The 15,811-nt window shown below is 40.3% G+C and overlaps 1 protein-coding gene across 1 annotated transcript; it reads right to left on the bottom strand.

The window, feature by feature from the left end:
• Positions 1 to 2,569: 2,569 nt before the first annotated feature.
• zgc:114200 (Gamma-secretase subunit Aph-1b-like) lies at positions 2,570 to 14,341 on the bottom strand. The gene is made up of 7 exons (XM_064943529.1): positions 13,814 to 14,341; positions 13,300 to 13,470; positions 11,002 to 11,075; positions 8,462 to 8,584; positions 6,631 to 6,758; positions 4,894 to 5,017; positions 2,570 to 3,971 (listed from the first exon to the last, which is right to left on the bottom strand). The coding sequence occupies exons 1-7, from the start codon at positions 13,924 to 13,926 to the stop codon at positions 3,940 to 3,942; spliced, it is 765 nt and encodes a 254-aa protein (XP_064799601.1). The 5' UTR covers positions 13,927 to 14,341; the 3' UTR covers positions 2,570 to 3,939.
• Between the last annotated feature and the right edge of the window lie 1,470 nt (positions 14,342 to 15,811).

Here is a 15,811-nt window from a genome sequence, read left to right as displayed (position 1 = left end):
ACATGTTATCAGCATAAAACAATGACAGCGAATGTGCTGGAATTCCAACAACATGAAATAAGGGACATTCGGTGCAATCCATTTCCTGACAATTCGCTCGGTGTGACTTACCAATTGTTGGGGACCCATGGTCCACTAACACTCCTACACAGACGTGAGTAAGACCACCGTATACAACACAAATAATCCCTGACACGTGGCATACGCCACGTGTCAGGGATTTTAAAAACCATTGTTGATGTGCACAATCTTAGGAGTGCTGGATCGCCCTTCACTACACGAGTAGTGCGCCAGTGGGATTTGTCCACAATGTGAGTGCTGGTGTGTGTGTGGTCACTTCAGTGTGACTTCACAACGAGGTAGCGCTGCCATCTCTCAGCGTAGTCAGGAACACGGTTCTTGATTTACACTACGTCCCAAACGTCACCCTATTCCCTTTGTAGTGCACTACTTATGACCAGGGCCCATAAGGATCTAGTCATAAGTAGTGCACTACATGGGAACAGGGTGATGTTTGGGGCACAAACTGTACTGCAGGCTTGTTTGAGCTGGTGCCAGGCGGTTGGCAATGGTTTCTGGCTGAACAATGGTTCACCAACCAAACTACGCAAAGAAAATAAAAAGACCGTGGCACCTCTCCATTGCCTCGACTGATAAACAAGTCTACCAAACCATTAACCTTTTGTCCCCCCTCCCCCCAGTATTAAGACAGCACCAGTCAATCACACTTACAACACGGGTACATATGCAGAAAGCAAGCCATCAAAAAAACATTTAAAAGAAAAAAAAAGAAAACTACAATAATGAAATCAATGGAGGACCTGCATTGACGTGGCTGTATGTCAGAAAACCCTGCCGTCCATCAATAGTTATTGAAATGATATATTAGAAAACCCTGCCGTCCATCAATAGTTATTGAAATGATATATTAGAAAACCCTGTCGTCCATCAACAGGTAATAAACTGCGGAGACTTTAATGTATTGGGGTGAGCTGAGCCCATCTCAACTCTTTCATTAGGAAAGCTGGTGAAATTATGGGTTTAAATGGAGTAACTGGCCAATTGGGGATCCTAACTAACTAACTCGAGCCATTCAAAATGGCAACATCGAGACTAATTCCCTTTCACACTAAACCGATCATAGTGGCTGGAACCGTGCTTGAAAGGACAGTTAGTGTGAAAAGAAAATACCAGAGCTGGCCAGCACGATCGTGTGGAAAGGCTTTTTTAAAAGTTAAACTTTTTTTTTTTTACCCCTTTTTCTCCCCAATTTTGTGGTATCCAATTGTTTAGTAGCTACTATCTCGCTACAACTCCCATACGGGCTCGGGAGAGACGAAGGTTGAAAGTCATGCGTCCTCCGATACACAACCCAACCAAGCCGTACTGCTTCTTAACACAGCGCCTTCCAACCCGGAAGCCAGCCGCACCAATGTGTCGGAGGAAACACAGTGCACCTGGCAACCCTGGTTAGCGCGCACTGCGCCCAGCCTGCCACAGGAGGCGCTGGTGCGCGATGAGACAAGGACATCCCTACCGGCCAAACCCTCCCTAACCCGGGCGACGCTAGGCCAATTGTGCGTCGCCCCATGGACCTCCCGGTCGCGGCCGGTTACGACAGAGCCTGGGCGCGAACCCAGTCTCTGGTGGCACCTTAACCACTGCGCCACCCGGGAGGCCCTGAAAGGCTATTTTTAAGCAAAAAGGCACAAGGGGGTGTGGTATATGGCCAATATATGGCCAATATACCACAGCTAGGGGGTGTTCTTAGGCACGACGCAAAGCAGAGCCCATATACCACAAACCCCCGAGGTGCTTTATTGCTATTATAAACTGGTAATCAAAGTAATTAGAGGAGTAAAAATAAATGTTTTATCATACCCGTGGCTGTCAGCCAATCAGCATTCATGCCTCGAACCACCCAGTTTATAAAACGCTGTATGCAACAAGCTGTCATCTTAACGAGTATTGTCCAAGACACTTGGCCAAGTAGCTTTTGTGGTAATATACAAAAAAAAGGTCAATTTACAAGGGTCAATCAAATCGCAGGTTTTAGACAACTCAGCTTTTAAAGGCAACGTTCCCGCTGTTCGCAGAGATCGCATTCATGGTAAACACTGCATGTTGGCTCAAACAGAAATTGCCTTTAAAAGCCACCAGGGCCTATATGGTGCTGATCTGAGATCAGGTTTTCCTTGTCCATATAATCCTATTCATTATGATCCAAAAAACAAAACTGATCCTAGATCAGCAGAAGTCCTACTCTGAGACACTTTGTGATGACCCAGAGGTTTAAAACAAAAAAGATACAAAACTCTATGGTATTGCTGCCGATGGTAGTAATAATTATTTTTACTCTATAACCACTCAGTTGTAGAGTAAAAAAGGCCACCGTTTAGTGACTGACCATAATACTATTAAGAGTACGGTCATATTCATTAGTGCACACCGTAGAAAAAACGTTTCGCAACAAAAACAAGTTTCTTATTGGTTCAGGTAGTCCCACATCGTTTAGTGTGTAGTGAATATGATTCCATCGTCTTTTTCACCTGTATTTGGTGGATCAAGGTCAAGAAAATATCATTTTATTTGCATAATAAAAACATTAAAATACCTTAACATAATGTGTACCAGTGGGGGCTGCTGAGGGGAGGATGGCTCATAATGTCTGGAATGGAGCTAAATGGAACAGCATCAAACATTTAGTTTGATGTATTTGAAAACATTCCACTGATTTCAGCTTTAGCCATTACCACTAGCCCATCCTCCCCAATTAAGGTGCCACCAACCTCCTGTGATGTGTACATGTGTCCTACACATGGCAGTGTCTGCCAGGGCAGATAATGCATAATATAGTGATGTTGCATACCTTTGTATGTGTGTATAATAGGGTTTCCCAAACTAGGGGATTTGAAAATGGGGGTCACGATCGATAATTGGTGATTGGTTCATAGAACCTGGGTTAAAATCAGTTTTCTTCCAAGGTTCTTTTCTACACAGAAGATCATACATTATTGCCTGATGATCTTCTGCATTTCCTAATACATTTCAGTCAATTCAAACCATATGGTTTTCAGATTAAAATACAGTCAAAAATACTGTCAGACTGATTTGTAAGACTGTCATTGACCAAATAAAAAAAGTTAACATTGTTTACATAATTATATATATATTTTAAAAACGTCATTTAAATGGTGGGTCGTAATTTAAAAAGAATAATAATAATATTGAAATGAGGTTGAGGCTGCCTACCTGTACATATTAACTTGACTAACCGGTGCCCCCGCACATTGACTCTGCAACGGTACCCCCTGTATATAGCCTCGCGATTGTTATTTTTACTGCTGCTCTTTAATTATTTGTTACTTTTATTTCTTATTGTTTTACTTAGCTATTTTTTTTAAACGTATTTTTCTTCAAACTGCATTGTTGGTTAAGGGCTTGTAAGTCAGCATTTCACTGTTGTATTCGGCACATGACAAATAACATTCGATTTGTGCTGCTCTGCCCTTCGCAATACATTAACAAATGATCATTCTTAAAAATAAAAAAATCATAATTCAGTAAACCAAAGATCAATAATTGACGCAAGGGAGTGGATTGATTAAAAGTCCACACAAAAGCTAAATCTGCGAAGAGACAAAGAACGAAAAAAAAAGGTTGTTTCCTTGCATTGAAAAAAAAAGCTTACACATGCCTAAGTGTGTGTAAACTAGTGTCATTCAAGCTATATACAGTATGAAGGATTTCCCTTGGTCAGCTCTATTGGTCAGTGAAGTGCTGATTTCTGGGCTCTGATTCGGCCCATCCATATTATGTGGAGATTGGTTTGATGTGGAGACTGTCGTCTCTTGATTGGCTGCTTTGGTTTGTACACAGCACTGCAGCGACAGAAGCTCCTATTGCCCTTCGACCTCAGAGATCAACATGGAATGTGAATTATGACGACGTCTCTGCATTACTTTTCCTACCTGCAAAACAGACAGACAAAAATAACTTCAGTATGGTAGGGGTCAAGAAGTACTTTCTAATTAAGATGACATTGACCTGATACAGTTATGCTGTTTAGGTCGTAAGTCACAAGCTTGGCATGTTTGATGACTGATTAACATGTGGTCTTAACGCCACCTGACTATACAACTTGTGACCAACCACGACCAAATTGAACAGGGTTTGATTTGCTCCTGACCAGTTGAGAGGATCCACCACACTTTGGTGCAACTATATAGCTCTACTTAATAAAAAGGTTCAGCTGCTGTGGGCTTATATGGTTCATATACTGCACCAATCACCTGTCAAATATTACCATGGTGATAGTGGACATTCAATTCAGTAGAAAGACATTTTAATGACGTTATGTTGAGGTCAGAAGACCTCTTTTCCAAGGGAGACCTGCGTGTATTATGCACATATAAAAGCGGTGTCACCAGGCCCACTCTTACGGACCAATAGAGGTGCATTCTAAATTACAAGAGAAGAGTGCCAGTCCACATGAACATAACCTCAATGGTTTCATTGTTTATTTCAGCCAAGTGGCTCATTTATATATTTTACAAAGGCAAGTTGACTGAGAACAATGACTTGGGGAGGAGCAGCAGCAGAGAGGAGATGGAACTAATCTGTTTAACGACAGATCCTCTACCAATGCTCCAAAAGGAGTGACATTCAGCAAACAAAGTGGGCCTTTAGACCAATAACCACAGAGACGTGTTCATTGGGGAACACCGCTACAAAACATATTGCAACCAAAAACGGAGGGTTTCTTAACAGACAACTAAAAAAAAAGGTAGTTGCCTCCCTGTTTCAGGAAGTTGTCTTCAGTTTGGTGCCTAATGAACAGAACCCAGGGCTTAGTACAGTTGCTGTATCAGATAGGCTTGAGGTGCGTCTTACACGTCCAGAGAAGAGTGATATTGTGCAGGGAGCCACCGGAGGAGAAGAAGGCCCAGACGGCCATCAGCAGCATGATGGCGTAGACCGGGAGAATGCTGCCCACGTAGAACGGGTTCAACAGAGACTGGCACCGAGAGAGAGAGAGATACCATGAGAGACTGAAAACCAGATTCAGGAAAAATCAGGGCTGTGTTCACTTACGGCACCGCGTAGCAAAACGTTTTGCAATGGAAAATGAAAACAAATTTGTAATTGAGAGTTCACTCGGTTTAAAAAACAAACATTTATCCTCTACTGAACATGAAAGATTATTAGCTAAACACCAACCGCATGTCTACTACGAACACAGACTTTAAACATATTCTGGGAAATTATTCATGAAAGCAATACAAATATACTGCTTTTTTATTTTAATGAATGCAGATGCCACTCATGATACTCTGTTTTATCATCCTAAGTCACAATTCATTCAGAAGTTATTCATTAACCATTTTTCTCTGTCTTTGACAAAAAAAAAGTGTCCTAAGCATGACACGAGAACACTTTTGATTGGAGCCCCAGACCACACTCATCACATTGGTAATAGTAACAGCATTAATATAATGAGCTCTGTAACCCTTGGTAAACGAGAGCCTTCGGTGCCTGCAGTAGAATCAGTGTAGGGTGAAGTTGCCCCGAGGACACTGATCTTCAGGATCCCCCCCCACTAATGGTTACAGTTAGGATTGGGGGAGGGGGGCGTATCCTAAATCTTCCCCCTGAATGAGTACAATCCCTTATAGAGGGAGAACAGAACATTCCTGTGCAGTGTTCTAGAAAGATGTCCAGGCTCAGGTTCTCTGGTCAAGACCCCCCCCCCCCCCATTGCCCAACACAGTGTCTACGTTCCAAATGGCACGCTGTTCCCCACCTATATAGTATACTACTTTTCATCAGGGCCCCCTTGTAAAAAGTAGTGCACTATATAGGGTGTCATTTGAAACGCTACAAAATCATTAGCATGTATATAATGAACGACTGTATTTCTGTGACACCGTGGTCTGAATACAGGGCTGGGTTTTTTGTGAGACTGGAGGAGATTGTTCATCTACAACATGGTCCTCTAAAATGGTGTGTCAATCTCTAGAAAAATTCATTGCCAGTCTCATTTATGCACGACTTATCATATAAAAGATTTAATACAAACATAATTAGGATTTATGAGGAATCCATTCAACAAATTCTGAAATTAATAAGACAAACTTTAACTCATTCAGTCTTCAGCTGCATTATTTTGTCAAATTGCTTCAAAAATGGACAATACGGTAAACACAAGCTAACAAGCCCCTCCTGTGACTGATTCATGCTAGTGCAACTCATGACGGCATGGGTGACAGACAGGTTGGTTGACAACGTCACAATTCTGAGCAGTCAGACAGCTAGCAGTAACGACAAGCTACCGCAACGTGGGGAATCGTAAGTGACTCGTTTCAGCTAGTTGTATCTCGCTATTGATACCCATGTCTTGTTTTGATGTGTTTTGACTGATTTCATGTGAAATGCTAATATGGCTAAAATTAGCCAGCTAGCTAACCAATAACTGAAACAATGTATTTGAGAAAACAAGTGCAAATGCATTTATGTTTAGAGACAAAATATAATTTACATGTTGTCAACAATCTAAGCCAACCTTTGCACACGCGTCATTTTCTTTCGCTAAACAACCAACCCTGTGTGTGTGTCTGTGTCTACACTCACCAGGCTGAAGACCATCAGGTGGACACAGAGCACCACAGCGATCACCCACCATCTCTTCCTCTCACAGCCCTCAAAGAACACCACCCCCCAGAAGGTGTGGAGCATCGTCAGCGCCAGGGTCATCAGGGCTACAGGGGGGCAAAGGTCAAAGAGGTCATCAGTCACAGAAGTGGCGCACTTCATTTGTTTTGTTGCTAGTACAAAGTGTGTACTCAAGTCCTTTTCCTTTTACATTTTTTTTCTCATAAGTCCTGTGCTAAAGAAGTTAAGTGTGCAAAAGCTATTCTATACTTGTCTATTCATGACAAGCACACGATGATTGCAAAGTAATACAAGGCTCAGGTGTAAACAGTATACAACAAGTACAGATTATGAGGAACTTACACAGGAATCTAAAGGCTGCCAGACAGACCAGTGATCGTACAGACCGTAGTGGCAAGTCAAATTAAAGGACTTAAGTACTTTTTCAAGCACTAATATTTATTTTCCAGGACCATCAATTTCTAATAGTTCCTATTATGTCATTGTTACTAATCACCACCAGATGGCAGTAACGCCACAACCTCATGAAAAAAAGGTAACCTTGTAAGTTCTACTTAATAATATGTGTTTCACTATATACATGAGTAGTAAGTCAGTACTGATGGTGTAATGATGAGCAGAGTGTGGGCTACCCAGACTATTTGCATTGCTGCACCCCCGCACCTACATGTTTCCTCAATTACCTTGACACCGGTGCCCTCGCACATTGAATCTGTACCAGTACCCCCTGTATTTTTTAAATATTTTTTTAAACCTTTATTTAACTAGGCAAGTCAGTTAAGAACAAATTCATATTTTCAATGACGGCCTGGGAACAGTGGGTTAACTGCCTGTTCAGGGGCAGAACGACAGATTTGTACCTTGTCAGCTGCCCTGCCACCCCAGTATATAGTCTCGCTATTGTTATTTTCCTGCTGCTCTTTCTTATTTTTCTCTCTTACTTTTTTGAAGGTATTTTCTTAAAACTGCATTGTTGGTTAAGGGCTTGTAAAGTAAGCATTTCACTGTCTACACCTGTTGTATTCGGCGCATGTGACATAACATTTGATTTGCCTACTGGCAAAAACACTTATTCACATTAACACACTATTACAGCTTCATGACTATTGTATTTTTAAAAATCAGGCAGTCGGGAATTTAGTACTTAAGAGCTACGAAAAAAACATCTTGATTCCGACTGGCAGCTTTAGTGGTGTCGCCGGACGGGAGAAGGGCAGGTGAGCTGTGTGAGGAAAAGTGGATGTGAATGTCCACCAGAATGGCAGGACCAAGGCTGCCGCTTGATAAAGCGCAATATCGCAGGCACAGTGATGTAGCAGTAAAAATGGTAGGTTACCCAGACTGAACAAAAATATAAAAACACACCATGTAAAGTGTTGGTCCCGTGTTTCATGAGCTGAAAAATCATCCCGAGAAACTTTCCATACGCACAAAAGGCCAGGTTGAATCTATATTTGCCTGGCATTTTAGCAGTCAGTACCTAATCAGTCAGTTGTGTACCTGCCTGGCTGAGTGGCAGTGTGAGTGGAATGAGCTGCTTGCCTGACAAGCAGAGTGCAAAACACGTGAGGAAATAAAACTCGGTAGAAATGAATTCGTACGACCAATACATTTTTTTTTTATTACCATATTTGATCATTTTCTGTTCGCCTCACATTTTAATTCAAGTACTTTTCAAGTACCAACTTGAGAAAATGTCTGATTTATAAGTTATTCCAGTACTTTTTCCAGAGTGCCAAATTCAAGTACTTTAAGCACCTCGTGCAAACCCTGACAGACAGACACATACCTGAGGTGATGAAGTAGTACTGGGAGTCTCCAAACATGCCCACTGTCCCTGGGCCCAGAGAGTCAGAGAGAGTGTTGATCATGGAGAAGGCTCCGCTCATGATGCCAAAGCCCAGCCCAGCCACTTTAGAGATAGACAAACAATCAACTGCTAGACCTACATAGTCAACATCAGCACAGTCAACTGCTAGGCCTACATAGTCAACATCACAGTCAATAACGAGACATGCAGCATATAATTAACATTATTTGAGTATTTTCTGTGACATTTTGATCAAGTTGTCGATCTAGAGCTTTTAGAGAGTTTCTTGTAGCATTAAATCTCACCAATAAATAGATTCTCAATGTTGATTACAAAAATAATTAAAATCATATTGAAAACCGACAATAATGTTCACTACAGTGAGCTTCCACTTACATTTCACCTCTGCGGTGTGTTATTTAGACAAGCAGGTCTCAAGAGTGTTTGCACATCAACAGAGAATTATGCAGGGTTGGGTACATTTTATTGTGCTAACAACACAAAGATCTGATTAGAGAAGAGACATTTGAAATCTTGCTCTGACTCACTTTATGCCTCAATGCCAAGGTACATGATCATAAATACTGGCCTTTGCCATTTCCTTAGAAAGACTTGCCCTAGAAGTAACCATATTAGCTGTCCAGATCAAAAGAACCATACAGATACACATGGTTGTATGAAATGAAAAATACTTAATATTGAGGTTTAACTTATTTGGGGTAGGGGGCAGTATTGGGTAGCTTGGATGAAAAGCATGCCCAAATTAAGTTGCCTGCTACTCAGCCGTAAAAGCTAGAATGTGCAAATACATTTGGATAGAAAACACTCTGAAGTTTCTAAAACTGTTTGAATGATGTCTGTGAGTATAACATATCTCATATGGCAGGCAAAAACCTGAGAAAAGAATCCAACCAGGAAGTGGGAAATCTGAGGTTTGTAGTTTTTCAACTCAGCCCCCATTGAAGATACAGTGGGATATTAGTTGTTTCACTTCACAAGGCTTCCACTAGATGTCAACAGTATTTAGAACCTGTTTTGAGGATTCTACTCTAAAGGGGGGGCTCATAAGGGCTCTATGAGTGAGTGGTCTGGCAGAGTGCCACAGCCTCAGTCTGGCAGAGTGCCACAGCCTTGGTCTGGCGCGCTCACGTGAAAGGTAGCTACGTTCCACTTCATTTGTACAGATAAAGGAATTGTCCGGTTGGAACATTAATGAAGTTTTATGTTAAACATCCTAAAGATTGATTCCATACTTAGTTTGGCATGTTTCAATGGGCTGTAACGGAACTTTTTGAACTTTTCGTCCGACGTTCGGTGCGACCTGAAAACTGTTTGAAAACTGGATGTTTACCAAACGCCCTAACAAAAGAAGATATTTGGACATAACTGATGGACATTATCGAACAAATCAAACATTTATGGTGGAACTGGGATTCCTGGGAGCGTATTCTGATGAAGATCAAAGGTAAGTGAATATTTAAAATGCTATTTCTGAGTAATGTTGACTACCCAATATTGCGGGTATCTTTTTGGCTGCTTTGTTGTCTAAAGGCTGTACTCAGATTATTGCATGGTTTGCTTTCTCCGTAAAGTTTAAAAAAAATCTGACACAGCGGTTGCATTAAGGAGAAGTTTATCTAAAGTTCCATGTATAATAGTTGTATCTTTATCAATGTTTATTATGAGTATTTCCGTAAATTGATGTGGCTCTCTGCACAATCACCGCATGTTTTAGAACTACTGAATGTAACGCGCCAATTTAAACTCCAATTTTTTTTTTACATAAATATGAACTTTATCAAACAAAACATTAATGTATTGTGTAACATGAAGTCCTATGAGTGTCATCTGATGAAGATCATCAAAGGTTAGTGATTAATTTTATCTCTATTTCTGCTTTTTGTGACTTCTCTCTTTGGCTGGAATAAATGGCTGTGTTTTTCTGTGGCTTGGTGGTGACCTAACATCATCGTTTGTAGTGCTTTCGCTGTAAATTATTTTTGAAATCTCACACTGAGGCTGGATTAACGAGAAATGTATCTTTAAAATGGTGTAAAATACTTGTATGCTTGAGAAATTTTAATTATGCGATTTTTGTTGCTTTGAATTTGGCGTCCTGCACTTTCACTGGCTGTTGCGGGGGGGTTCCAGTCCTAGACAGGTTAATGGGAGTTTAGTACGGTCATGAATCTTTGCCTGGGTTCACCTGTCAACAATCACAGCGGTAGAGGGTAAGATTAGTTCAGTGTTGAGCACCAGCCAGCGGATTAGTCGAACTCAAATCACCTAACATTCCGCTGACAATGATAGGCTAAATGCACTTCCAAAATCATACCCGATTGGCCCACAGTGGTAATATAACACTGAATGGTCAACATAAAGAGGAGGTGTTCTTAAAGCAAAGTAAGATGATAGTTGTCTGTCATGTGACTACATACACACAAACGGGCACATATTTAAATCAGTTAATTAAGTATTTAATATGTTAAAGTAAATAAAATGTAAAGATAATGGTATACCATAGGCCATTTCTCGGACTGAAAGGGGGGGGCCGTCTTCTTCACTGATAGCTGCCAGTCCTTCATTTGCCTTCCTGATGATACAGTGGAAATAAGATGTTAATAGCAATAACACAGTGGAAACGTTATAACAAAATATCTGTGTTTTTGTGTTCTGAAAAAAAGTAACAATGTAGCCTACAAACCACAAATACAACTTGTACTGATGAGTATTTACTTTGTAGTCAGGTATGGCTAAGAATGGCCGCCGGCAGATGGTGACCCGCCTTGGGCTTCGATAAAACATTGCAGCTTTTCAAGCACAAGATTTTCACTGTATCCTGCAATCACACCTGCAACCCTGTACGTGTAACTATTAAAACACTGAGGATGAGAATTCTCCATTCAGAAGTCACACTAACGGGATTTATGACAACCCCATAACTTTGGACGCTGTAAAACGGCTAAGATGTTGACATGTTTACTGCACGACAGCTTCCTCATCCCTGGCCATGCAAAGTGTAGGAAAACCGATTTGCAAAGAAATCAAAACAAAAATAAGTGTTTCTTATTGGACAATTTCAGGTAAGTCCCTCACCTATTGAGCCTGTTTACTTCCTAGTGAATACTCCCCTGGTTGTACATTGATGCCTGGGCAGGCCTGTTAAGTCATAGTGTTAGGTCATAGTGAAGGGGGGAAATAATCTATACTGTTACACATTGCAATATAATTTTTTTTTTTTTTTGGGGGGGGGTGATATATATCAATATTTGACTCCAAGTAGCTAACGCTGCTGTAGGTAGCATTAGTTAGCGCTAGTCAGTTGTACCGGCACCACAATGTCAGTATTTTTCATCCTATAGCTTGTTCTCCATCTTTTTAAATAACTAGCCAACATGTTCAACACTTATTTCCATGAGAAATCAAAACTAATTTGCTCAAGCTCTTTCGTCTCTCTGCAGCAGACATATAGTGAGCAGCTGAATCAAGAAAATACAGAGGGACTTATTGTTGGAGCCAAAGCACAGAGAGAATCTGGGAGCATATTTTCATTCATGGGCAATAATAACAAAACACCAGGTAAAAAACCTAGGTGTTATTTTGGATTCTGAACTCAATTTTGAGTCACACATTAGGAATGTGAACAAAATAGCATTTTAACTAACTGAGGAACATTGCCAAGGTGCAGCCGTTTCTCTCTCAGGCTGACAGAGACTCATCCGTGCTTTTATTACAAGCAGGCTTGACTACTGCAATGCTCTCCTGTCTGGTCTACCCAAGAAAGCCATTGGTCAACTACAAAACAGGTACTGACCAAGACCAGACGACAAGCACACATTACACCGGTTTTAAGGTCTCTGCACTGGCTGCCTCTGAGTTTTAGAATACATGTTTAAGACTTAAGATTCCACAATTGTGCACCCCAATACATGTCAGACATGCTTTTAAGTTATGTACCCAGTAGATTCCTCAGGCACTGGCCTTTTAACTATCCCAAAGCCTGGGACCAAGAGGCATGGAGAAGCAGCCTTTAGTTACTATGCCTCCAGCCTCTGGAACAGCCTGCCAGAGAACCTGGGGGGGGGACAAAACTGTAGACATATTTAAAAGAAATGTGCTTTTTAGTCTTTCATTTTTTATTATTATTATTTTTTTGTCCTCTTACGTTTGTTGTGTAGTAAATATTTCAGTATTTATTTCATTGTATTTATTTGTTTTTTTCCCCCTGTGAAAGCACATGTTGCATTCCATGTTTGAAATGTGCTGTATAAAGAAAAGCCCTTAACCAACAATGCAGTTAAGAAAAATAAGTGTTAAGAAAGTATTTACTAAAATAAACTGAAGTAGTGAGGCTGTATACAGGGGGTACCGGTTACAGAGTCAATGTGCGGTGGCACAGGTTAGCCGAGGTAATATGTACAGGTTGATTTGAGGTGGTTTATAATGGATTTAACAGACTAGGACTCACATTCACACAGAGTAGGGTCTTGGATCAGGTCCATCCTGTTTATGTAATCTTATTTACTATGATCTAAAAGGCAAAACTGATCCTAGATGTGCTTGTATGACTTCACAGCAAGACAGACAAGACATAAAGCCCTCAAACCCAACTCTGGACCAGTTCCAGTGCTTGTCTTCATTGTTCCCCTCTAATCAGGGCCGAATTTAGACCTGACACACCAGGTGGGTGCAATTAATGATCAGGTAGAACATAAAACCAGCAGGCTCTGCACCTCTTAGGGTAAGAGTTGAGGACCCCTGCCAGAGTGAGATAGCATGATAAAGACAGCAAGAGAATGAGATGTGTGTATGCTGACCTGAGCAGCCTGTAGTATGCGAAGCGGAACACCTCCTGCAGTATGACTGAGAAAATACTGCCAAATATGAGCAGGTTTTTCTGCAGGGTCAGGTCCTGGGCATTGGTGGCCTTTGTGGCTATGAACCACACCAGAGAGGACAGCAGTAAGGACACCAGCCAGAAGAAGGCTCTGAAGAGAGAGAGAAACAGTTGTCATTGTTGATGCAATGAAGCACACCAGTGAACATTTCACTAGCTTCCAAAAACATATCATGGCATATTTAACATACATTTTTCAAAACAGTGTATGTACATATGGATGTAATTTTAGGGTTAATAATTAGGGATACATTTAGGTGGCCATTTTTCATTGAGAAAATATTCCCTACCTAATATCGAAATTGTACTTTGTGCGTTCCACTACAACTTTAAAAAAGATCAGTTAGGAACCACTGATCTAGGTCTATTATCATTTGTCAAACCAACTTGAAATAACAAATCCACAAGTTATCAACAATAACATAATAGCTTACCCTGCAATTAGAATGATGACTCGCAATGGGTCTTTGGCGATAGTGAAAATAAATAGGGAAAACGCTGGCCCAAACGCTATGAACGCACACCCAAAAAACACTGCAGCAGTCATTGCAACTATCTAAACTTGTTCTTCTTGGCTAGCCCCTTAAAAAAAAATCAGCACGCTAACGTTAGCGGATTAATAACGAGGTGAAATGATAATTATCATAAGATAAACGCCCACTGGATTGCTAGTTAGTCTCTAGAAATTGAAAAAGCAAGTCTGTTTCAAAATAGCGGGCTGTGTTTCTCTAGCTAAAATTAACGTTAGCTATCAGTGCAGAAGATAAACTTCATACCGATATCCATTGCTATCTAACAATACATTTACAATAATTAAATTATTTCCTTTAGCATAAATCTTTAAGTAGCTATACTTCCTTTTCGTTCAACGATTTTATTGAACGATATTTTTAATATTTAGATCCCTCCATGCTCTCATTTCCTAGCTAAGCTTTTTGTTTGTCGAATTTTGTACTTCCGTGTTTGACAATTTGCAACCACGTGACCTTTTTGGCCAGTGCGCGCGTTGAATACGAAAAATAAAATATTTTTTATTTTATTTGAACTGTTCTTCGACAAGGCATTGTAGAAGTGGCAGCAACAAGTTGAAATGGGAGTTCAACTTATATTTTAAATATAAAATTGGGAACACTACCTAAATCATAATAACAAAACACAATCAATAAAATACATCAATACAATAGCTGTTCATCATCAGGTAATCAGCAGGCTGGTATGGTGCTAAAAAGGAAACGCGCAGTCCTGCAGTGGATCAGGTCCAACTTAGGTGAGTGGGTCTGGCGTAGACTAACATACGATAATTGAGGCGGGAGCATATGGCAGTAGGGGTCAGTTTGTAGTTAGAGAACTTGTAAAGGACCTTGTGAGACATTCCCTGTTTAGAGTGATAAGAGATCCATGGATCTAAGTAGGAGGTGTAGTCCGTGCCCACGATGGTGTCTGATTGAATGATGGTTAGTGCCGCATGCCACACTGCGAAAGAGGTGGAACTAGACATCGGTTGGCCTTTTCATATTTCTCTATCTGTGTTGAACATCTTAGATTTCCCTAGATGTATATTCCTAGGATCGTGGTAGCCTGTAGGATACCTTCTGGAGTTCTGTATTGTTATTTGACATGCGTCGTAGTACACGTGGAGTACTTTAGACTTCCTTAACCCTCCTATTATGTTGCGGGTCAATTGGACCAATTTCCACTTTTGAGTTGTCTAAAATTACTAGTTAACCTCTTTTTTTCCTCGTTGAAATTAAATAATCTTTCCTCATTTAGGGTCATGAACATAACTTCAAAATGTGGACACACTGATGTGTTGTGTAATATCGGTGTAGATTTTGTATAGAAGCATGATGTTGTGGGTCATTTTGACCTGGAGGCTTTCATGCTTATAGATATTTGCACAGGTCCTTGCTGAAAAAAAATGTCCGTTGTTGTATGGGTTAGATTGACCCTCACAGTCTAGACCAGGGGTGTCAAAGTCAAATGGACGGAGGGCCAAATAAAAAATTTAGCTACAAGCCGAGGGCCGGACTGTTCGAATGTTCATTGAAAAATTTTTAAATGACGCATATAGTCTAGTGAACCTAATTGAACCTACTGAAAACCTAACAAATATATTCCAATATGATCAGATAAATAAAGCAATATTTTCTTATGGCTCTGTCAGTAATCTTTAATTTTCAACAGACACAAAAGACAAATTTCCTTTATATAAAAATCCCCATAACATGAACATTAAATGAAAGAAACCGGTATTCAAGGCACCATCAGTAGCCTATATTTTCTATTTTAGCAAAAGTGGGCTAAATTTACTTCAAAGAAAAAAACAATAATAGCAATTTTCTATCATCCACTCAACTGAAATATTTTTAAAATATAATTGGATTGAAATACAATAAAATAAAGTGCAAAAATCTATTAATCAAAAACAACAC

This window comes from Oncorhynchus masou, chromosome 28, assembly GCF_036934945.1.
Source record: "Oncorhynchus masou masou isolate Uvic2021 chromosome 28, UVic_Omas_1.1, whole genome shotgun sequence".
NCBI classification, from domain to species: Eukaryota; Metazoa; Chordata; class Actinopteri; order Salmoniformes; family Salmonidae; genus Oncorhynchus; species Oncorhynchus masou.
This window is presented reverse-complemented; position numbering and strand designations above follow the sequence as displayed.